This window comes from Lonchura striata, chromosome 2 (genome assembly GCF_050655825.1).
Source record: "Lonchura striata isolate lonStrDom1 chromosome 2, ASM5065582v1, whole genome shotgun sequence".
Taxonomy (NCBI): Eukaryota; Metazoa; Chordata; class Aves; order Passeriformes; family Estrildidae; genus Lonchura; species Lonchura striata.
Genome location: NC_140704.1, coordinates 55,510,140 through 55,535,697, shown reverse-complemented (window position 1 = coordinate 55,535,697; position 25,558 = coordinate 55,510,140). Strand labels below are relative to the sequence as shown.

Genomic DNA, 25,558 nt, shown 5'->3' with positions numbered 1-25,558 from the left:
GCTGGCAATCAGAAACACACTCAACCATCTCAGATTTAGTGCCAAATCCAATGACAGGAGATGGGAGTAATCTTGTCATGCTTCTCTGTTTACTAATTCCTGTTTCATAATTGCATTATTTTGTTCTGTGATATTATTACTTCCAGGAGTATGCATCAAGTTAGTTTCCACAATGAAGCCCAAACAAATTTTATTTAATATAGGGATAATGCTAAAACAGTTGTCTGGTTCCCTCTAAAAAGTTTATACACTTTTTTTCTTCAAGCTTTCTCATTATCATTTTGATTCTTTTTTTCTCTTGATGTGTGTCTGTAAGCCTCTAAATTATAATGGAAGAAAAATATCAAGTTTTTACTAAGCAGAGTGTAATGAAACAGCAGGAAGTTTTAAACCACTTAAATTAAAATAAGGAGGAAGAAATAGTCGTTAATTATCTCAGACCATATTATCGTTTCATTTTGCAAGCAAGGAAATATTTAACACCTTGGAAGCAAAATACTTTAGTTTGGACTGGAGACATAATTTAAAATCACATGTGGGGGGCAGCTAGATGAAAGATCAGAAATTACTATATTCACTGAGCAAGAATGATGAGATGAAGAAGTAGACAAAGAAGGGACTAAGCTCAAGTTCACTCTGTGCCACAAACCATGACCTCTTCCACAGTTACAAGGACCTATTTTCAATTTCAAGTCAATAGCTATAAATGTTAGTAATTGCCTTTAACTCCTTTTCCATAGCATAGCTTCTTGCCCCATTACCAAAACCATTTCTCAGTAATTCATTTTCTACATAATCTCCTTTCATGTCCCATGTTTCCTCTATTGTGTTTCACCTTGGGCAGTACATCATGTAAATAATGTCTATATCCATAATCGCTTTCCAATTCAGCTTAAAAGAATTCACTCTTGAAAACTCCATCCTGACCGGTGGCCATTATAGAAGATCTTTCAAGTCCTCACTAGATGGGAAAAGTGGAGGAATATTTTAAAGACTATTTCAGCATCAGTGATGTAACCTTGTGGATCTTTTTAATGCTTTTAGATGCATTTAAAGGATGAGTATGGAACAGGTAAAGGCATCTGAGAAAGAAGTTCATCATACTGTATTTGGATTTAAAAGAATCCTGTATTTAAAATAATATTTAAGTCCACTTTATTGTAGGATAGACACTGATTAAATGGGTGAAAAGATCCAAGAAGTTGAATCCAAGTTTTTTTTTTTTTTAATTTTCTTTTAAAATTCTAATTAGAGCTTCATCAGAGTAATAGCCAGAAAAATGTGTATCTTGGTATTTAAGGCAGAAAATATTGAGTTCTGTACTTTCAAAATGAGCAATAAACTCCTAGATTCATAGTCTGTAGTGTGATTATCTCAGAAAAGACCAAAGTAAGAGATCAAATATTTGTGTAAAAGGCAGTATTTTTAGTTCTGTTTAGCATTTACTGTAATCATGAGGTGTATATTTTCTTTTTTTAACCAAGTTTGACTTTGAGTTTCAGATGCCATCAAGCTCTTGCAATAATTAAATATTTCCCTTTTTCTTCTCTGAAAGCCAAATGTCTGTGAAAGCTTTTGACACTCTCTCATGTCATTTCACATTTTTTTGATGTGACTATGGCTGGTTTTATGTCCTTGGTCTTAAATTTCAGTTTATAACAAATGTGAAGCCCTGTTTCACTGCAGTTTTAGTTACTGAACTGCAGCAAGTCTGTGCTGTACTAGATAGGAGTAAAAGTCTTGCATAACATACTACCCACATTTTTTCCATGCACTTGGAGACTTAAGAAATTGGTTCCTCCAAAGTCTTTTATTACATTAAAAAAAAAAAAAAATTGCCATCTAGCCTAAGAAAAGCTGTTAATATTTTTGTCCTCTCTTTTGATTTTCTTCTCCAGCTTCACTCTGACTTGGACAAGGGAGTCGGCACTGTTAAATATACCCTTTCAGGAGATGGTGCTGGCACAGTTTTTACCATTGATGAGACTACAGGAGACATCCATGCCATAAGGAGCCTAGATCGAGAAGAAAAACCTTTCTACACACTCCGGGCTCAGGCTGTGGATGTTGACACCAAGAAACCACTAGAGCCTGAATCAGAGTTCATCATCAAAGTGCAGGACATTAATGATAATGAGCCAAAGTTTCTGGATGGGCCTTATATTGCCAGTGTCCCAGAAATGTCTCCAGTGGGTGAGTAAGAAGCTATAAATGCTTGATAACTAATTGCATATTACTTAATTATTTCAGTGTACTTTTCTTGCTGAGAGAGGGATGATATGAAAAAAACAACCTCTGAAACTCATTATTAGAAATGCTTCTAATATTCTGTGCCTAGATATACATAGATTACAGTTTTGTTTTTAGCTTTGTTTCCTTATTCAGAAACTTATTTTCCTGCAATATGAGAATCTGCAGGGTAGGATGAGTTAAAAAAAAAGATATTCGAGGAAGGTATGCTATGGTCCTGGGGTTCTCTAACCACAAACCTATTATGTCACATGATGTGGTGCATTCCCCTCTCTTCCTAGTTTGCATTTGCTGTTTGCTCGACAAAATTAGATAGCCTGTTTACTGTAGAGCATCTTGCCATTTAACTGGTTTTGTCTTTGTGACTCTTAAACTCCTACAGCATTTGCATGATCTCCTAATTATACATTAGGGGGCAATTCTTTTTTTAAGTGCTGTTACTCTGCATGTTCAAAGTAACTATTGCCCTTGGCTTGGTCACAATGCAAGAATGAGAGTCTGCAAGAGTGGCTCAAGTTATCAAAAACCTAATGTCCAGAAAAATCTTTAGACTCTTAAGCTAAAAAAAAAAGAACAAAAGAAAAAAAAATTGCCTGGGAACATGGTAAGTTTTCAAAAACATCGTGTACAGTGGACAGAGTAATTTTCTTTTCAGAGAAAGGTGGACTGCAGTAATGATATTGAAGTACTGGAATAGTTTTTTGCTTGAAGAATTTTCACAACGTGATCTATGCCAGGAATGACATGAAGAGCATTGATCCTGCTTTGGAGCAGGACAATGGGCTAAATGGGCCCTTTTGGTCTCTTCCTGATGGCTGATTCTACAGTGGTCCTGAGCAGTGTGTTTGCAACATAAGCACAGCGCTTGTGTCCTACTGCCAGATGGCATTTTGGGTTTCCCTGCAGGCACCAGAAATTAATTTGCTCTGGGCTGGGAGTCATTTAACTTCCCAGTGCTAGTTCCAGCTTATTGCCCTTCTCTTTCCTAAACTGTATTTTCCCAGTACTTCACAAGCCTGTACCAACCATTTAATACTCCTGGCAGTTGTTAACAGTTTTGGAAGTTTTCTGACTTTGAAGTGACAGAGGGATTCTGCTTCCCTTCAGCTATGCACCTCAGATGTTGATACTTTTAAAGTCATTCTGGGAGGCAACTAGCTATCTACACAAGCTGCTACATAGAATTAATGAGGTATTATTTTAAATTTTGTGATAAGGAGGAGTAGAATGAAGTAGAATGGAATAAAATGTGATATAAGTAGACATGTAGAAATGATCATGTTAATCTTACAGAAGTGTAGACATTCACTACAGTCACCTACAGGACCCTGTCTGTAGATTCACAATATAGGTGCACTATATAATGAGATGCATAATAATATTACTTACTGTATCATGTATAGATGAAAACCATTTCTTACATTTTGACACCTGGGAAATTCAGAATAACATTTCTCACCAGTGAATGTATGGTTGGTAGTGAAATTGTGTTTAAAACCTTCTCAGAAAGAAGAAATGAAAATCTGTGATGGTTAGTACAGCAGAACACAGTGCCTACATTTATTCCCTTACTCTGTTGTTCTCCTCCATATTTCTTAGTTATTTTCCTAAATATGTGTGTTAAGCAGAAGATTAAGAGATTTTACTTCATATGAAATACTCTTCAAGATGTGCCATACATTGGTGGCTTTTACATGGATGAGGAGTAAATGTAAATGAGATACAGTGAGCATGCTGTGGCATGCATACATCATTTTAAAATAAATGCTTTTAAATTTATTCTCCTTTAGAAAAACAGAAGTAGATGCCATGCCAAAAATAGATCTTCTTGGTCTTCTCTTTATTTGGTCACATTCACTATATCTGTTCCTCTATAAAAAAAATAAAAGATGGATGAAAATTGGTTAGAAAAGGCAAGGCAAGAAAAGAGTTCCCTAAATGGAACCTAAACTTCAATTAGTGGCTACTAAAGAAGATAAGAATTTTTGCTGTTAGATTGTCTTGCTGCAAAAAATATCCAGAAATGCTCTGTAGTGTGCCAGGAGATTGTGCCTTCTCTGATGTAGGTCTTGCTATTTTCTTGTTCTTTCATATCTCTTTTTCTTTCCTTATGCAAGCACAGATTTCTCACAGGATCTAAAACTACTCCTTTCTATCATCAGTACCATTTAGTTACACCTTTAGAGATGCTTAGACCTACCAGTGCCTGAGGCTGACATTGAAAATCACTTTAATTTTTCAGCTGGTGAAACATATGGTTGTCTTGGCTTAGGAAAAATCCCAGATAAACTCTTCCTCTCTCTCTTTTTTTTTTTTTTTTTTTTTTTACGTTTTTCATTTTCTAGTTGCCACTTTTTAAATACCAAATGTTCCAAATTTCACTTACTATAGTTTTACAGCAGTATTGATTATAAACTGCACTCATGCACATATTTCTTGGGAAATGGTGGGAAATTCAATGAACACTACATTTTTAACCCTTACTAGCCTCTTATGTGAGCCTGACAAGCTTTTGTGACTAGTGACTTGCAGTCTTTTATTGTTTCACGATGTTTGCATGCAAAGATTCACCCAGTTTGTTACTTTAGCATGAGGTTATTGTCAATATTATTAGTAATGGTACTTTCTAGAAATTGTCATGGCTACATGGTTCTCAGTTTTGTAATGTCTCTAGTCTTCCTAATAATTGCTATTGCTGAATCTGGGATGGCTGAAATAATGCCACTGCATTCACCTCTGAAATCAAGGTTGCAGCTGCAGTGTTGTTGTAAAATTATACATCAACTGGCTCTTGGTAATTTTTTACTGAAAAAGTGCAAAAAAAAATAAAATTTGTGGCATTCTCAAGTTCTGGTTTTCTGCACAGAGGTATTCCTTAGATAAATCTATCATAGCTGTGTTTTTCACAGTAGATTTTCTTAGAACTTTTGTTACTTTCCATGCATGTTGTAGGTGTAAGTTTACTTTTTCCCTTCAAATTTACTTTGAGGGCAGATTGAATTTTCTTCTGCAGTTTCTGTACTCTAGTGTTGGTTTGTTTTTCCTTTTAATCAATATCACTTATTAAAAAAGATAGTGGTACTGAATATATATATATATTTTTTTTTTTTTTTTTTCTGAAGAGATAGTTTTAGGACTGCTATTTTTACTTAGTGATGCCTTCCTTACCAGGAGCCAAATTCCTTCATATGCTCTTAAGGAAAAAAATTAGAATGACTTTTACCCAATACAAGTAACCTTGTATGCAAATCTCTTTCATGCCTAAGTTTGAATGGACAGCCAGCCTTGCTCTTTCCATATATGCAGTGTAATCTCTTCTTGTATGATGTAGAGGAAAGTCAATCACAGCCATAAACAAGAAAGATCTTCTCTTGAAAAGCCCCTTGGGTTACCAGCTATTGTAACATGCAGGCTGCTGTACCCATCTGTGATTTCCAGTGCTTCTGATAGTATCAAAGTGGGCACAGCTTCCACACTGTAGTGGAAGGATATCAGTGCCTCCAAAATTGACATTGTTTTGCTCACATGATAAATGGAGTGCAGAATACTTTATGGTGAAGATTTTATTTTTTAAAGGAATATTTGAAAAATATTTTGTTTATTATTTGTTATTCTTGAAAGTGATGTTAAAAACTATTTGGTATTCCCTGCAGAAAAACTCAGCAGATGGAGTCAGATTACAATGCAGAACAATATTTTAAGAACATAGATTGCAATGCTGTTACCTTATGCCTCGTAAGAGACTTATAAAAGCTTAAGAACTGAACTCCTAATGTTGGTTGGGGTGGGGGGGGAGGGTTGTTTATTTTGTTTTTTTTTATGATATTGAATTGGTTTTATCAATATCTTATTTGAAAATATTTTCTTGATTTACTATAAGTTCCAAAATGTAACATGAACTAGAAAAGGGAATTTATCTATAAGAACTCAAAAGGGTGCCCTAATATCTCCATTTGCAAGTTTGCATTAGCAAAACATGTTCTCCTTAAGTATAGTTTAATCAACTGTGTTGTTGCTTCTGGCAGCTGTGCCAGCTTCTATTGCAATATAGTTGACGTAAGCATGCAAATATAGCTGAGTTTAAACCAAGGTTATCCCCTTATTAGAGCTATCAGTCCAGATGACTGAGAATGGGGGCATAGCAGCATTAAGCACACATTCAAGGAAAGATATCATTATATATTTTCATATATTTGTACATAAAAATGTGCACAGAAATACATTTGCTTTCGCACACATTTCTTTCAGGGCAAATTTATAACTTCTATTGTCACAGTCTCCTAATTGTTTTCTAAGGTCTTTGCATTATTCCTCTATGCTTATACATAGACCAGCTATGGCTGTACTAAACCCATCAATTCCATAATATACAGATACCATATGTTCTTTCCTACACAATTTAATTTCATACTTTTCCACTACATCAACTCTTTATTGATTAAGTGGGACTCTACAAACTCAGATCACTGTGGCAGACTAAAATGTTCAATGATAATAGAAAGTTGGTATGAGGTTATTTTTATTGTGTTCCTCAGTGGTGCGAAGAAGCTACCTGAAGAGCGTTATGGATTTGCTTCCCATGGTACTGCCAGTGTGAAAATAGTCTCTATAAATTTTCTGGCAGTTTTCCTTCTGGAGTGAATACTTAATTGGTTTTATTTAAGCACTGGCTTATATTTGAACACTGACGATGGAGCATATATATACATCCACAAATGGAACATAGGTTTAATATATCCATCTATGTAGTTACATGTGCAACGATTACAATATGTAGAAAACTAACCTGGTGAAGCGGTGGGTAACATCCCACACTCTAGTTTGGCTCAGTTTAGCACTGTGTGCCTGAGTTTAGCCTGAAGTTTACAGTCAGCAGGGGCTGGAGAAGGAAGGACTATAAGGCATTGGAGAAAATGCTGAATGAGCCTGCCTTTGATATAGATTCCTAGCTGTTGGCAATATATTTTTAAGGGTTTCCAAAAGCTTACCCAGGCTGTTGCAGAAGATATTACTTTGGGAATCTATTGAGACCAGAGATACTTTTGAATGGTATTATGCATGCTCATGGACAGATAACTGACAGCATAATCTGTCTGCAGCCATTGTCTGCAGCCCCTCCAGCTCCAGTCTGGTCTCATTTTTTTTTTTTTCTGGTGTTACCAAGTCCTTAGAGAAAATGAGGGGAGTTGGATGTCATATTCAAGATACAAACATTTTGAATATGTTTTATTTTTATCCAGTTTCCTTGTTGAATTTTTCCCATTGATTTTTTTTTTTTTTTTTTTTTTTTTTTTTTTTTTTTTTATTTTGTCTGCTGTTGATCATTGAGAAGAAAACTTTGGAGGATTTTCCATAGTGATCCCAAGATCAAGAGTTAATAGGTGATGGAGCTACAACCTACCTCTGGAGAAGTACTGATAAGTTACTTTTTCTGAAGCATCTTTGTGTGTCTGCATGTGAAGTTCCATTTTCTCAGTTTCATGCTATGTTAAGATTCCCCTGTAGCATTTTGCAGCAAAGCTTTCATTTTGTCAAGCTGTCACCTGTTCATATATTCTCTTTTACTGGCAACCTATGAGTTCAGATCCAAGAAAGATGCCAGTGGCAACCCCTCTCTCATATAAAGACTGGCAATTTATTCCTACTGTTTTAGATCTCTTTTTATTTGGATTATATAAGGAAAAGCTGTTGTATTTCAAACTTCCTTTTTTTCTTTTTTTTTTTTTTAAGAGTCTTTGCTTAGGAACTTTTTTGAAATTTAGCTACTCTTAATCTATGCCAGTAATCTTGAGCTATATATTCACTGATTAACCCAATGGTTTTAATAGGTTTAGTGAAGAGCAACTTCCCTTCACAAAACCATACTGAATTTGACCTTACAGGATCATACCCACATGTCCTCTAATTTGACATTTTATTCAAATGTACAAATTTTGTCCATCACTTGGGTCAGACCTGGTGCCCTGGTTCATTCAGACTATGTTTCAGAAAAATTCATGTTCCATCATTGTTTTTCCATACTCTTTCCTGGGGCTGTTAGGTGGCAGATAACACTTTGCAATTGATGGTTAGTGGTTTCCCACTAAGAACTACTTTTTAAAATTACTCTTGTCTCTTTAAGCTCTTGTCTTTCTGATTGTCTTTTTGCTTTAATTTTGAAAAGCTACATCTACTGCACTGATCATCAGAATAACATTTTTTGCCGCTCTGTAGGAAAGTGAGTTTTAAGGAAGGAGCAGAGGGGAAGGCAGGTTAGGGCTGCTTAGCCTTTTCTCACAGAGTGCTTTTTCCTTTATACAGGACATTGCATAAAATGTAAAACAAAAAGCGTATTTAAAAAAAAACAAACACTGAGATATTGACAGAATACTACAAGTAGGCAGTGAAAGCTTTTGAAAGCATTTGGTTTTTTTATGATGGACCACTGGGCAACCAGACAGCTTCAATTATGTGGCATGAGGTAGCCAGAAAAAAAATTAGATCAAAAGAGAGGGAGAAAATAGTGCATAAAATCAAGACTGTATTAGTTAAAGGGTAATGGTTGTTGCCATACTGTGAGTTTCCTTTCATGCACTCTGGTGTTGGATATTGTCAGTAAAACGAAGACATTTGGCAAATGCTGTGAGGTGGGACAATCTATGTAAAATGAAAGACACACAGGACTACACAAACATGTGAACAGCAAAATTCTCTGCAAAGCTGAGTAGTTTTGGCTGTTAAAAAGAGACACTGGTTGGCTGTTTTCTGCTAGCTGTTTTTATAGTCCCAAAATGTCAGTATTAGTGCTGAAACCATTTAAAGGCATTTGATTCTTACCTCATTTATATATAAGCCATATATCTAAGGATATTTTCTACCATGACTGCAGCAAGGCTTTCAACACTGTTTCTCATGATATCCTCAAAGGCAAACTCAGGAGATGGGAATTAGATAAGTGGACAGTGAAGTGGATTGAGAACTGGCTGAAAGGCAGATTCCAGAGGGTTGTAATCAGTGGCACAGGTCCTAGCTGGAGGCCTGTTATTAGTGGTGTCCACCAAGGTTCAATATTGGGTTCAATATTGTTTAATTTCTTCACCACTGTCTTGGATGAAGGGGCAGAGGCTTCCCCAGCAAGTTCACTGATGGCACAAAGCTGGGAGGCGTGGACGATACCCCAGAGGGTTGTGCAGCCCCTCAGAGGGACCCCAACAGGTTGGAGAGATGGGCAGAGGAGAACTTTCTGAGATTCAACAGAAGCAAGTGCAGGGTCCCGTACCTGGGGAAAAATAATCCCATGCACCAGCACAGGCTGGGGAGTGAACTGCTGGAAAGCAGCTCTGTGGAGAAGGACCAGGCAGCCCTGGTGGACAAAAAGCTCTCCAAGAGCCAGCAGTGTGTCCTTCCACCCAAGAATCCCGGAGGTATCCTGGGGTGCATTAGAAAGAGTGTAGCCTGCAGATCCTTCAACCTTACCCATTCTTTGATTCTCTATGGGATTGTGTTTAACTGTATGTGGGCAAAGCTAAGAACCCACGTCACAGCAGTAAAAACCACTCTGTTTCCACACACCAACTGTACTGCAGCTCAGAAGCAAAAATCAAATAATAAATTTAATCAGACATATCTTTTGATGCAACCTAGACTTTTTTAGGTGTCCAAGTAATGCTTTAATTATTAAAATTAAGCTATTGGGTTTGTTCTAAATCTATATTCTAAATATTGTTGGTAGTTTCAGTGGTATTGAGTATTAGTTCTTTTCGTATATAAGGAGAAGCTTTATAATTATTAGTGAAATCTTGCTGTTTGCATAAACACCTTTAGATCCAAGATATATTGTATTAGAATTGTTGGGATTATGTGTTAATTTTTTTGTTAATTAAAGAGTTAATGAGGGAAAGAAATTGACATATTTAAGTGCAGTATCAAAAAATGTAGAAATTGTTTTTATGCAGGCACCTAATACCTGTAAACATAAAGCATGTTGTACTGATAGTTGTTTTATTAGCCACAGACCAGCTGTAAATGATAAAAATTAACAAGAAGTTGGTTTTTTCTTACCATAAAATTACTCTGGACATTAAATAGCTTTTCAGTAAGAGCTGTTCTTTTGGCCACCAAGTGGTTTTAAACATTAAACATATTTTAAAAGTATTACTCTTCTCATCCACTGAGTGACTGTAAACATTAAATACATTTTATAAAAGCTGCTTTTCAAGCTACTGCATAGCCTGCATGGCTATGAATATAAATTTTGTTTAAAGTTTCTTTTCAGCCACTGATCTTTTTTTTGTTGTTATGTGCTCAGTTCTATTTGTAAATTTTCAGAGAAGAAACAAGTGAAAGGTTTCACTGTCACAAGGCAGCTCTTCATTTATGAAAAGTAATCATGTCCTACCCATCTTCTCATAAAAACACTGCAGGTAATAATAACAAGCCAATTTTTAAAAGGATTTTAATGGATATTTTGCATGGAAAGTGAGTGCATATCTAGTGTTCTAGTCACCCATATTTGTGTTTTACTCTGCAGTAAAACAAAACAATAAAAGCAGACATGACAGATATTGTGTACTAAGAAATCTTACAAGTCTAACAACTCAGTCACTGATGGATTGTGTGAATCAATCAAGTCATCATCAGCCGTAGAGGAGGGCAAAAGAGAATGCAAAATAGTCTCAAGATTACGAAGCAAATGGGAGTCACTAAACCAAATATGATTAAAGGCTTTAATTCTGTGTGCAGAAACAACTCTGTGTAGCAAATTAGATGTAATCCTAGGAAGGCCTGGAGTGATAAGAAAAGTGTTCACGAGAATCTGGTTTAACAAGGACTAAGAGAAAAATCACTGATCACAAACATACTGTTAAGAACAAATTATTCTCTGTTTAGAGAATCTCATAAGGCCTAAAGTCTATAGCAAAGACACTGCAGATAAAAATAATACCTTAGGAAAAGAAAATCTACATAAACCAGTGGTCTAAAAATACCTGCAGACTGAGGAACAGCATATACAAGAGTATCTTTAAATGGAATGTCAGCCAATTAGTAGGTGTATCTGTCTGCCGACCTTGGATTTAATGAGTGCTAGGTACTTAACAGTTCTCCTTGTTTGTAGAAAGGAAGAGCATAGATTGGCAATCCAGTCCAATATCTGTCCTATACACTGTAAGTTTTTCCCAACTATGGAAGCTTTACAGATCTTGCAGGAACAGGAATCTGACATCCCTCCAACCTTTTCTCAAAAAAGATCCTGATAGAGCTGATTGAAGCCTTTCCACAGGAGATATTTTGCTAAATTCTTGTACAACTGAAAGGTGCAAACATATAATTCTCTTCAATTTTTTTCTGAAAAACCAGATGGCTGCCTAGAGAGTCATCCCACAGGTTAGCTGGTGATTGGAAAATTAAAAAGGTGGTTCCTGTCTTAGTAGAGGAGTATTCTTTATATTATCCTGACAAGTCAAGCACTGGCTGGCTCGGAACCCATAGGCAAGGCAGTATTTTCTCTGAAGCTTGGAACATGATGCGTTTGCCTGTTCCCTGATTTCTCTTCCATATAGTAGATGACAAGACAGGTTGTCATGCTTTCCAGACAAGCTAGTCAGCTTGCAAGCTAAACAGGTTTTAACTAAATATGAAGAAGTTCAATGGAAATGAAAGAAACTGTTCTCTTGGCTAAAAAGTCAGCAGTGCCAGTATTGTTTTCTGGAGTGCAATTTTTTTTTTCTGGAATTATGCAGGATGAAGTGAAAATCCAAAACTATGTGAAATATCACAATAAAGTAAAATTTCACTGTCTAGACATCCTTACTTGCCAGTTATGTCTGAGCACCTTTTGTGCAGAAGCCATCAATAAAGGTGAGATCATTGAGGATTAGCGAGGCGAAGAATGGAAATAGAAGGGAAGCTGACTTCAGGCAGGTGTGAAAGTAAAGGATGACAGCAGAGGAAGAGAAAAATCTTTATAGACTGTTCAGCTTTTACTTCAAGAGCTACTGGAGAGAAATCAACACCTTTAATACTGCCTTCGACTTGATTTAGGTTGACACTGCTAAAAAGACAGCTATTATTTCTGTTAACAAAACCTCAGAACAGTTCTTTTATTTTCATAAAAAGCTTAAAGGGTGTTAATACATAAGCATTCAAGATATCAGCATTCTTCTTATTTATCAGTACAAGCCAGCTTGTACAGTAACACCTATGGAGCAGCCTTGAGGGAACAAGGAAATAGCAAGGAGTAGGCAAGAGGACTTCCAACCAAGGGATTACCTGACACACCATTCTGCACCAGGATTGATGGAGAATGTTGTTGCTGGTACTCTCAGAGATGTAATTGAAGCTAGCCATTCACATCTTGATTGCACATTGTTGACAATGGATGATTTTTCACTGGCAATATTTTGTTGACTGCTTAGTTATCCCACTGAGGCTGGCATGATGCCTTGGGAATAGATATTCTAAATGTTAAAAGTATAATATGAATCTTTACAGACAATCTAATAAAAATCTTGTCAAGAAACCTACAGCTGGAGATCATCTCCTCAATATCTTTCATTTTCCATCTTGTTTATTGCTGTTAGTACAGCAAGCATCAATTTTATCATTTGTTCTGATCTATAGGATCTGCTTATCTGAAACATAAGATAATTATGTAGCTAAGATTCTCATTTTGTAGAAACATCACCTTAGAAATCTATCTATCTTCTTGTATCTGTAAATTTCCAGAACTAGAGCCTGGGAGAAGGTTAAATACACATTTAGGCAGATTATAATGTCACAACCTATTTGGGACTAAGTTTTATCCAAGCACAATTTACTGCTTCTTTATCTCTTAAAAAAGATTGTTGTTTGGGTTCGCATACATGTCAAATAGTTTTCTAATCCTCATTTTGTTAGGTGTAGTGGCTGTGCATTGCCTAAATTGCTCATGTAATTCAAAACATTTCTTTTCCTATTTTTAACATTTTTGACTTTTAGTCTGGAGGATAAAAGGTATAATAGCAGTTGGTGTAAGTATAGTCCTACCTACTGAATGCATCTCTATCATGCCACATCTTTTTGTCTCCTTTCTAAATTAAACAGATAAAATCTTTAAAGTTCTATGTGGAAAACTTTTCATGTCTCAATCACTTGCTGCTTGCCTCTGAGTCCCTGCTACTTTGCTGTCCTTTTAGCGATAAGGCAGCAGTAATCAATATTTTCAACAGCCTTGAGAGAATTCAGATGAGAAAGATGCCTGAAGGACAAGTTCAAGTGCTCAAGCCTACAATTTATGGTCTTGCAGGAGATGATACAGACACAGATGCTCAAATTATCAGCCCTACTTGCTACTTCTCTGGTTCAGTAACTCCAAATTCATCCACTTTTTCTTACTGCTTTCACTCCATATCACCTTATGCCTGAACACAAACCAAACCCTTTCAGACAGTTTTCAACAGATGCTTGATTCTTTCATGATTTTTCCGTGCAATTCTGAATTAATCCTTTGTTCACAGGTTTTAAGTCCTAAATCAATATTAATCACTGAGCATAATTCAGTGAGGCATAGCACCTTGTTGTTCAAACAGTGAATGATCCTGTGTGCCTTCCAAAGATCATCCAGTTGCTAAAATAGTGGAGGGGGGGGGGGAAGCCTTACCCTGGTTGAGTTGTAAAAATAGATTTACTATGATATATTAAAGCACTGTTTCTGATAGTCTTGTTTGCAATACTGGTGAGGGAATAAGGGGCAGGAGGGGACTCAACATTTGTGGAGGGAGAGGCAGTAAGCGAACAAATGTATACAGCTGTTTTTATTTCACACAACCCAGATTCTGACACTGCTGTACTAGGAATTGTTGCAACATAAAGTGTTGGATAATCAGATCCCACATCAGCTTTTCTTTGTAAGAAATAAGCAAAAGCAAATTCTAGCTTTTCCTTCTGAAGAAAATCTTACATAAATGACCTGAGAGGTGCCAAGATGTCAGATTGTCTGTCTGAATCAAAAGATTGTAGCAAGGCATCAGCTCCTTAAATTCCAAAATCCATATGAAGCTAGTAATTGAAGTGGCAAACTGTAAAGAAGGAATCCTCTCTTTGGGCCACTGCACAGCAATAAGAGATCTTTGAACAGCTGATTTAAAGGAAAGATAAGGGATAAGAACTGCACCAGCACATCCTACTGATTTGCTGTAGAGATGAAGTTGTGGAAGCTCAGTAATACCTGCACTGCAATCTGGATGCTTTATATTTTAGCCACCGTGATCGATTTACTTTGGTTAGCACAAGGGGACACTAACAGTGATGACAGGACAGGTTTTATGGCAGCATAGTGCAAGAGACTTTGGGACACTAACTCACCAGCTACCTTGCAGGAATGTCCTGATGGTTCATTTCCAGTGCTGCTGTTGCTCAGACTGCCTGTATTAAAGACTACATGAGGCTGCACCTCTCACACTGCAGATATATTCTATGATTTGACTATTGACTTGTGCATCACATCAGTACTGCTCTTATCTACAGTAGAGATTTTAGACTCTTTTGTAGGGTCTTGTTCATGGAAGCTTTTCATCAGCACATTCTCAAGACAGATTTTTAAAAGTAACTTGAATCTTGTGGATATTTTTCTATCCCTTGATATGACAAAATGTAGGGCATATAAATGGTTTTGAAAACCCTAGTTAGTCTTTAGACTCCCAAATATCTCTTAATAGCTTGAGCTGTACCATTAAGTTCCTCAAGCTATACTGAGAATCCCCCATCTATAGACATCTAACTTTTGCTAACCTACATTATAAATATGAGTCAACATGTCCTTGAAATTTGGACAGATACTTGGAGCAATGTCTCTGAACCCCAATCAGATCAGACACAAATCAAATTCAGCACTCCTACAGTAAGTGAGGGTCTGCCATTGAGGGTAGACACCCACATGCATTTATTTGTCTGATTCCACATGAAATATCTTAGCAGCTGCCTGAAACAGCAAAAAAAAAAAAAAAATAAAAAAAAAATCCCATGATATTTTTTTCCATGGGTACCTAAAATGTCATCTAAGTCTGTCCCCAATCTGCTTGCACATAGAAGCATCTGAACTTTACACTGCTGAGCAGCTAGAAGCCAATTAATGCCTAAGCACTGTCAGAAATCATAAAGTAGATATACCTAATTCTCTTTCGGAAGCCAGTCAGTGACATTTTCAGAGTTCAGAGTTATATCCCATGCAAAATGTGGCTGGAGGAGAGGTTACATGTTTTTCATTTTGCAGTGAGGTAGGTAGAAACTCACACAAGATGCTGCCGATGCAGCTTTAATACTTTCCTTTTTTTGAATACCCCCTCCTTAGGTTTTAACCACCAGAGTCTTTGTAGTTTTTCTTCCTTCTCCCTTTTTTTGGGCTGGATAAATATTTAATGATCCTACATAAAACAGATCAGCTTCCTCCTTTTTTTTTCGAGAGTGATGCTCTTGAGAGAGCATTCACTTAGGAGATAGGAAATAAGCATTCAACCAACATATAACAGGAGAGTGACTTAAAAAAAATCTGTAGCTTATGTATCCACTGAGCAGTCATGAGGGCAACATCATCTGCTTCTTCATTTTATCACAATAAAGTTGCTTTAAACTTTTAACACAGAAAAGAGTAATAACAAAAATAACAAAAAATTGTTTCCCCAGTAAATAATTTCTGAGAAAGAAGAAATCTAGGTTACAGCTTTCCTCATTGGTATTTCTTACAGCACCTTTTCACTAATAAGCTCACTTGTATGGATCTCTTTGTTAGGTATCTAAATAACACCGAAGAGAAAAAACCTGCATCTGGGCTTATTGCATTTTGCAGTGGCTCATTTTTATGATTCATGCCCTCGGTATTGTTGTGCATAAAAGCACCATGCAATGCCACATCTCTGTTTTATAGATGTAGTCTTGAAGTTGGTGAAAACTGAGAAGAAATATTCATTGCAGAGCTTGATTCTTAATGATTATTTGGTACCAGAACTGACAAAAAACAGACAGGATGTGTGTGCGAGTGAACTGGGGGAAATTACCTTAAAAATATTGTCTTTTAAAATATGTTTGTGAAGGTGTCAGGGAAAAAATGTTGATGAATACAAAAAAAAAGACAGTAAAAAGTTAGTAAAGCAGGTGAATAATAGGACAATATATTAATGCTCATTAAATAAAGTTTAGTGAATTGATAACCATGATGTCTGTTTTTATGCATGGACTGTGGATGGACTATTTAAAATTAGGATCTGGGTTTTGGGGGTTTTTTTGATTTGATTGTTTGGTTTTTTTGGGGTTTGTTTTTGTTTTTGTTTTTGTTTTTTTCTTTTGTTTTATTTGGGATTAAAATACAATTTTCTTTTGCAATTTTTACTACTCTTGATCTTTGGAAAAAATCAATAACTTGGATTGCATTTTATCTAGAAATTTTAAAGAGAAGACAAGAGTCCTTGAATACTGAATAAAATCAAATTTTATACAGTCAATATATAGGCCTGGATTTGATTTTTAACAGATGTAGATTCATCTCTAAAATGTTAACACAACAAATGTTGAGCAAATATTTTCCTCTGAAATGTAGAAATCTGTTTTTATGAGTTAAGCAAGATATCTAGGCCATATTTAAGTGCATTTAATTTTAGGTTTGGTATTTCACAAGTGCAGAATTTTATGATTATCAAGGCTTGCTTACCTCATTTAAAATTCAGGAATAAATATAAAAATGTTGGAGAGTGGAATAAAAAGGCAAATTTCTGCAATAGAATCCTTACCTAAGAAGAGTCAGGCTACACATCAGCCCAGACAAAAGTCAGATATGCTCTGCCTTAACCATTTAAATGATCTTAATTATTCTGATTTTTTTTTTTCTTGGCCTGTGGTGCCAACTTAAGCATTGCTTTTTATCTGATCTCCAGAGACAAGTGATTTTGATCATCAAAATAGAGAGAGAAGTGCAAATCAGGGGGAATAATCACAGAGTAGGGTCAGAATAACTCTAATGAGTAAATGATTTAAACTCTTGTCTGGAAAGAATTGTAGAGTTTCTACCTTAATCATTTTAACTGTGTGAAATACAGAGTTAGGCCTGTTTGTATCACCCTTAACTAGAATTTTCTGTATCCTAGCTCTGCTATACAAATATTGCAATACTTGTATTTATGCATTTAGGTATGGTCACAGTTTATTTGTGTCTTGGGTCATTTTTTGTCCTGTGTCTTGTTTAAAGAATATAATGCATTGAAATAAAATTGAGGCACTAAAGAAGCCCTCAAATAGGATACAAGGGCTTAAAATTAAAATTATAAAATTATGCTGTACCCTTTCCTACAGAGACAGTTGAGCATCATTGCTTGATTTTATTACTTTTTTCCAAAGTCTAAGTATTTTAATTAAGAAATCATATTTTTTCAACACATTTCTTTATTAAACTAACAGACTACCAGTAAAATATTTGCAAAGTATATATATAGCTATAGCTATATATATACTCAAATCACATCTGGAGAAAGTTATGTTGTAGAGGTGATAGCTCAGAACTCCCAAATAAGAGAAAGTCTTCTCAAAGAAGAATTGTTGTAAGTCTTGTAACAAAGATTTGTCAGTCCGTAATGCAGTGACAGCAGAGGAAAGCAAACAAATGTCTTTTGTTTACATTTTACAGCAATTAAGAAATTTGGCAGATAAAGAAAGTTTGAGCTTAGATTTTTCCTCAGAGCTCTCCAATTACCAGTTATGTACCTGAATTTTGGGTTATCAGTAAGGAACAGAAGAATATGTTGAAGGAATGACCATGGAGATAGGAAATGAAACTGCATTATATTACCATATATCCTTCAATTATTTCAGTAATAAATCCCAATTACTTACTTTAAAATATAATTATTGGATCTCATTGTCTTCAGTACCTTTTAATGTTTTCTTTAAATAATATGTATGCCAAGTGGTGTGCTGAGTAGTTGCGTTCTTAAAGCTTGCAGTCAGGCTTTCATTCACATTTTAGATGAATCCAAGGCTGTGCTTATCCAAGATATTTTGGTCATGGAGCAATGCAATAGGATTCATGAATGGAAGTCCTGATAAGGCATGGTATTTGCCAGTTTACCCAGGGATAACCCTCCATGAAGAGAGAATAACTTCTACTGCTACTATTTGATCAAAGTAAGTTTTTGGGAACACTCAAATGACAGGGAAGGGAGAAGAATAAGCCAGCCTGGGTGGCAGTGGGAACTCAGGACAGTGAGGATGCAGCCAAGGGAAGTCCCAGCAAAAGACATCTGGAAACCTTCCTGCAGGTGAGTTTCAGTGCTGAGCTCCTGCTGACAGAAGTCCTCTGACTAAACATCTGGGAAAGTGAGATGTTTTATGTGGGTCTCACATTCAGTCAAAGAAAGAAACTGAAGAGTTTCTAGCCAGGCAGAAGCCTGGGAAAGAGCTGGAGAAGAATGTAAATAATTCTTTTTGTCTCTTGTTTTTCACATTGTTTCTAGTTAAGTTCTATCATTGTGCATCAAGTGCTTTGCACCAATGCTGTGGGTTATTTTCACTTCAGGACCAATGGAGTTGGTCCTCACGAAGCTCTGTATAAAAGAGCAGTGTATTTGAATAAGCCGGAGTTTTACTCTCACAGCCTTCTGAATCTAATCTTCTCATTCCCGTCCTGCCTCAACAGCAACAGTTTTGAACACACACTATTTCTGTAGTAGGGTGGGAAGTGGGAATATGCCATTGGTAAGGATTGTGTAGATGTGGACTGAGACTTTCTTGCAGGCTTTCTGAGCGGTGATTTTCAGTGTTGCCTTTTAAATACTCAAATAATGAGGCAGAAATTAACAGTTTTCTGTGTTTTCTTTCATATAGCCTAGAGTTAATGAGCTAATTTTAATGAGTTAATATTTCTGATATTGCACATACATCTGTCTCCAGCACATTTCTGCTCCCTCAGGTAGTGACTGGCAGATATATGTACAGGACCATGGCAGCCATCCTTGGTGACTGGGGTCAGTTTCACAGCTCATGCACACTTGCTTTTCTCTTCACACATTGTGCTAAGTTTATCGCTGTAAGTTTATCTGATAAAAAATAAAAAATACAGTTTTGATCACTAGAAATACCTTAATTTTTATTATCAAGAAGATAAATGCCTTTACAATCTGATCTGTACTGTATGGTCACCCATATTGCACTCTGTCTTTCTTATACAAACTAGACAAATAAATTGACATATTGAATTATTTCTCTAATGTGGGGGAAAAAATGGGGCCCCTGGTTGTTGTATTTTTTTTCCAAAGATGCCTGAACTACACACGGTTAGCACTGTATTCCAATTTGCAGAATAACAAATACTGTACAATAAAAGTGTAGTGGGATTAGCTAATATTGTCCATGAAAATTTTCAGGTATTTTCCTTCAAAAGGAAAACTGGCAGAATTTCAGTTTTAAGGTAAAACAATCCCAGAGTTCAAGAACCGCAACTTCATTTCCACATGCAAAAATAGAAAATTCAAGTTCTTAGATTTATGTATCTGGGAACTCAGAACCTCATTCTTTCCTCAGTGTTTTTTTCCCCCTAGTCTCTCATCTCCATTTAGGAACTCCCTTCTGACAATGAAGTAGTACTGCAATATGAGAAATGAAGCCAAGCCAGAACTCCCAGGTCCATATTAATCCTGTTTATTTATTTTGTTTGCTGTTTCATGTTTTGTTTTTCCAGTTCCACATGAGACATATTAGCAAATACACCATTTTTGTTATGTACCTGTAAGTGGAGAAAAATTCCCCTTTTTCTGAAAAATCTTGTCTTATTTTTAGAAGGAATGGGAATTTTCCAGTACAGAGAATTTTGTGAGTACTCCATAAAGCGGTATATTCTGAAAATACAATTGAAAAAGTTATAAAAATTGTATCTTTCACTAGGCTGATGAATTCCCATGATCTTTGATTTCTACAGATGTTCACATCAGTTCTGAATTTTTTTCCACTCTCTTTGTAAATTAGTTCTACTTTTTAGTAAATTCCCAAGGATTCCTACAGATCTTATGCCTCAAATCTGCAAAACTGTGTGTCATTTAATCTTAAACCTAATTTCAAGCTTATTGAAATACTTTAAAATAGATATAAAGCATGCAGATTTTAAACTACTTTTGTGTAGTGTGTCTATTCTGTATGTAGACTAGCAGATGATCCACACTGATTACATGCTCACTAAATAAAAAATACAGATGAAAATTCTGCTAGAAGAATTTAAAATACCAGGAAAACAAGAATGTGGGACATTAGCTGAGAGTTTTATCTTAAGGCATATTTTCTCACCTGTTCTTTAGTACACTGGTGATATACAACATTCAGGGCTGTTCTTTTTTGGGTTTTTTTTTTTCTTTTTTGGCCAGATGCCTTAGGAAAGACTAATGATTTTTAAAGATGCTCTTTTTTCATACACTTGTTGGGATTCGTTTTTAAGAAGATGCTCACCATGCCTTTCTTTTACATTTGTAGAAGAGGAAACGTCATGTCACACCTTGGTAATGCACAATGTATTTTTTTTTGCCACTGGTCCCTTTCATTAAGCAGATCTTTAACTTCTGAGCAGAAATTTAATTTTCCTTTCTTTCCCATTTTTTGTCTGGGAAACCCCACTGGCATAGAATTATCTTGTTACAGAAAACTATGCTTAGGTTTTGAAGTACATGTACTGTTGCCCGGGAGAATCATCAGTACCTAATTTTATTGGGGAACCAAAGATATATGGAAAAACCATTTACCTTTCTTTTAATATTTATTTTAATATTTCTTTTAGTGACATGTAAATAAAAAGTTATGATATAAAAGTAGTCTGTACAGGTAGCTGCTTTTTTCTGAGTTCACTGACCTAAAAAATTAGAACCACATAAAAAAAATTACAATCAAAGATTGAAATTTTGAAACCCAAATAATTTGACCTTTCTTACTAAAATTTCAGAGATAATTGTGGTAAAATTGTTCAGCACAAATATAGACATATCTTTGATTAAGATGAGCCTCAGTTATTTAGTTATTTTTCTACATCCAAAATTAAAACAGTGTTTAGGATTATGTTCCCAAGGTGGGGAAAAAACATTGAAAAACCTTGAAAAGATTTATTAACATATTAAATGTTTATAACTAAAGTTTTCACTGAAGATCAATTATTTTTTGTAACACAGCTATTGCAAACTTCTGTGTGGATTCAGCTGGGCACTAACAAATGGATCTGAGCTCAGCTTGAGGACTGCATGGTACTCTTGTGTATATCAAGATGATTTTAACAGTAGAGTTCACACCATGTCAGTATGCAAGAGGAATGTAATTGCAGATCTTTCAACATAGTTAAATTTTTCAAAAATATTAAATGTTTCTGGATTTTTGAGGGTTGTGCATAGATATCTCCAAGTATTTTTATACTCTCTATGTGACAAGTATCAGCATATGGTTTCTTTTCTTCTAGAAAAGGTTTAACACTACATCCTTTATAACACACACCTTGAGTATTTCAAAAGAATAAGCAGAACTAGGTCATGTTCAGGTCCCTTGCTATTTCATCTCTCCACTTCCAATCCCAGCTGGCTTAATCCATTCTTGTGCTTGTCATTAGACTGTTGAGCTCTGATCACCCTGATGACATTGGATGGGTGCACTGTACAGTCAAAGCTGGGACTACTGATCTCTAATTGTCCTCAAATTTACTACAGTGGCTTTCACTAATGTGCAGTTTTATTAAGCTACCAGGAAGAAGTTGATAAATCATCTTCCTCTGCTTGAAAATCCCATTGAGCCTTTAAAAGCCAGGTGATAACACTGAGAAACTGCATTAAATTCTAACAGAAGTTAGAATAGGAGGAATATATTTTTGTGCACAAGAACATAATTTATCTTGCCATTGTTGTAGGTGAAAACATCATTAATGTTTGCAGTCCCATATGGATTTTTTTTACACTATTCAGCTCACCTCTGGGAAAAGAGAATGCAGAAGATTTAAGTAAGATCAAGTAAGTGATTTTCTGGCTAAGGAAATGGAAACTGCCCATTTACAGAGGACCTTATTCATCTGCCCACATGTGTTGTCAGCCCCAAAGACAAATATCTAGAGGTGTTTATTCACATCTGGCTCCAGCCACAAGACAGGTGGAGGCCAAAGATCAGGAGTGTTTGAGAGCTGGGCTTTGGAGGGTTACACAGTCAGGTAGCTCCCTGAAGCTGTTCCTGCTGCTGTGCAAAGCGGAGGTGATGGGGAGTGAAGACTCCGAGAAACACATGCTAGGCTGGAAGACCCAGGAAAAGACAAGTATAAGCAACATAACTGAAATGGCTCATGGAGAAGGTATAACCTTAATTATATATTATATATTATATGTGTTATGGTTTGTGGTTTTAAAAGCATGGCCTTATGATGGCAGAGCTGATGGTGGCTCTTCTGAGGGCCGCACAGAAGGGGACCAGGGAGCTCCGTAGCTGGGACTGTGCCCTAAGCCATGAGCCAAGTCATGACATGTACATGGCTGTATCAAGTGAGACTCCACCAGAACCCAGATTTTTCTTCCCTGTTGTAAACCCTAGACAGTGAAGCATTAGGATCAGTATCAGTATCAAAAAGTACAAACAAGAATCGAGCTCTCTGACAAACAGCAGTTTTACATAAAAGCATCTCTGGTACAAGGGAAGTTGCTTCAGTTCTCTAGCGTTATCTTAAGATATCTAATGATTCTGAGTTTGTGTTTCAGTCTTCAGAGTACTATGCTAGGCCAGTGTGATACTTTTGCAGGGAGAAAAAGCTAGAGAAAGTGGAAAATAACTTTGCTTCTCCTGATGTTATACTGCAATTTGTTTAACCCCTGAAAGTTATCTTTAAGGAGATTTTTTGGCTAGAATGTGGGCAACTAAACAGACAAAATCTGTGTAAAATTTCAGCTGAATATGATTTGAAATTAAGTTGATATTAAAACCTGAAAAGAATAGATTAAAAAATTGGAGGAAAAAATTATATACTGCTTCAAGGAAAAGGAAAATAAAAAGAGAAGAAAAAATCCATATCACATCAGTCTAAACTGTGATGCATCAGAAGTATCAGTATGGGATGGCATGTATTTACTACATCTCAGTGTGCTGTTCCAATGTCTTTGTACTTACTGCTCTGTGTAATCATCACTCCCTGTTGGATTCCATGTAAATTCCAAGTGCAAGCAATACTTATTTCTTCTGGAATCATTTCACTCTACAAAACTACTGCACAAAGTGATACAATATTCCCATTGCTCAGTGGTCCCCTTTTTCATGCAGCCTTATCTTTCAGCCCTTAGGGACTGAAGCTCATCTGCTGCAGAGCTGTTTCTGTAATAGCTCTCTGAGAGCCTATTCCAGGTAGACTCTAATTAGACACACCCAGATGGTGGGCACCGAGCAGATGTCCTGCCAGCTTGGGGTGGATATGGAAGAAAGTTTTCTCTTGGCTCCCCGTAGTTTGTCTTTCTAATGTTTTTTTTTCCCTTCAGTTTTTCCTTACAGTGAGCATTTGAAATGTTTGCTCATCATTTCTAACATATGAAGCAAAGGTAGGCACTGTAATCTAAGGTACTAAATATTCACAGTGTTTGGTCTGGTCTGAAGCCTAGACATATTGAACTCATGTTATCCACACACTGTCGCAAACAAAACTGCTCACTTGTGCTTTGATACACAATCTTTCTCAGCAATTAAGATTTTATTCTTGGAAACTAATTAACAATTATGTTCATACTGCCAGCGACACAAATAAGCACACGCAATGTCTGTGTAGCCAGCCTTTCAGATGAAACGAATGCAGCTAGCTGGAATAGTCTCATGTTTTCAGTCACATGAGTAAACATAAGAAGCAGATCTCCAAAGTACAAAACAGTTATTTTCTGACATCTTCTTTTCACAGTAGAACCGTACTTTAAATATTTAACCATATCTGACATTGAAAACGTTTTGAGGCAGAATATTTACTTACCCAGCAATTTGACCATCATGTTCACAGTGCTTCATTTTCCATAAATGTTGATGTGTTCTTCACAGTATTTGAGGCAATGACAATTTTAATTAAAAAGTTCTCATATTATTCCTTCACTATTCTAAATGTGATCATGTACAGAACAGCTAAAAGAAAACAGCTCAAGTGGATTTTCAATAGTGTCCTGTAATCACTTATGTTTCAAGAGATTTAACAAAGTCAAGCTTCAGATATTATCTCTCTATTGTATTTCTGCCTTTTTTTTAATACAATTATTTAATCTATTAAAAAGCAATTATCACAAAATGGCTCTGCACCAGACAATACTTTATGATGTAAAGATTTGTAAAATATGTAACTTAGGAATTTGTTCTGGTTTTGGCTGGGGTAGAATTAATTTTATTCACAGGGACTGATATGGGGTTGTGCTTTGGATTTTTGCTGAACATAGGATTATTAATACTTTCTGAGTACTTTAGATTTTGTTATTGCTGAGCAATACTGAGCCAAGTCTTTTTCTGCTTTTCCCACTGCCACACTGGTGAGGGAGTTAGGAGTGCTTGGGAGGTTGGGAGGAGACAGAGCCACTACAGGTGAGCCAAATTGATCAGAGGCATATTCCAAACCATATGAAATCATGCTCAATATATAAACTTCAGGGAAAAAGGAGGAAGTGGGTGAACAGTTGTAGTGATGGTGTTTGTCTTCCAAAGTCACCGTTCTGTGTCATGGAGTCCTCTGTGTCATCTCCCTACTCTCCTGGAGATGGCTGAACACCTTCCTGTCCTGGGGAAACAGTGGATAAATTCCTTGCTTCTCTTTAGTTGTGTGCATGGCTTTTGCTTTCCCTTTATCTCAACCCACAAATTTTCTACCTTTTGTCCTTCTGATATTCTTGCCAGTTCTGCTGGTGGGGGCATGAGCAAGTGGCTGTGTAGGATTTGGTGACTCACTTGAGTTAAACCACAACAGTCCATTTTGGACAATTACAAAAAGCATTCTTTATATTATCAATCCTGTGTACATAAAAATCCCAAACATATCCTCATACACGCTACTGTGAAGAAAATGAAATCTACCCCAGCCAAAACCAGCACAGAACTGAAGATGAATTTGAAGCATAGAAGGCTGCCTTTGTGAATCAGACTTCTTTTGTTCAGGTGGTTTTGAACACAAACCTCCCTGTCAAGAAGGACAACTAAAATATCATTATTTTGGGGATATTTGCATAATATTATATTTTTGCAATCCATGTTTTCGCACACTACTTTCTAATTTGGCATTTCTTGGAAGGAAGTATTTCATAGTTATCTTTAAATATTTTTAATGTCTTGTATGAGAAAGAATTACACTGTTTTTAAA

General features: G+C 36.1%; 1 protein-coding gene across 6 annotated transcripts in view; it reads left to right on the top strand.

Annotated features, from left to right (window-relative positions):
- CDH12 (cadherin 12) overlaps positions 1 to 25,558 on the top strand; it is a 626,739-nt gene that overhangs the window by 509,058 nt on the left and 92,123 nt on the right. For all 6 annotated transcript variants that reach the window (XM_085570925.1, XM_021546438.4, XM_021546413.4 and 3 more), the window contains one exon: positions 1,899 to 2,193. In XM_085570925.1, the coding sequence (XP_085427051.1) occupies positions 1,899 to 2,193 (295 nt within the window). The remainder of the gene's footprint in view (positions 1 to 1,898; positions 2,194 to 25,558) is intronic.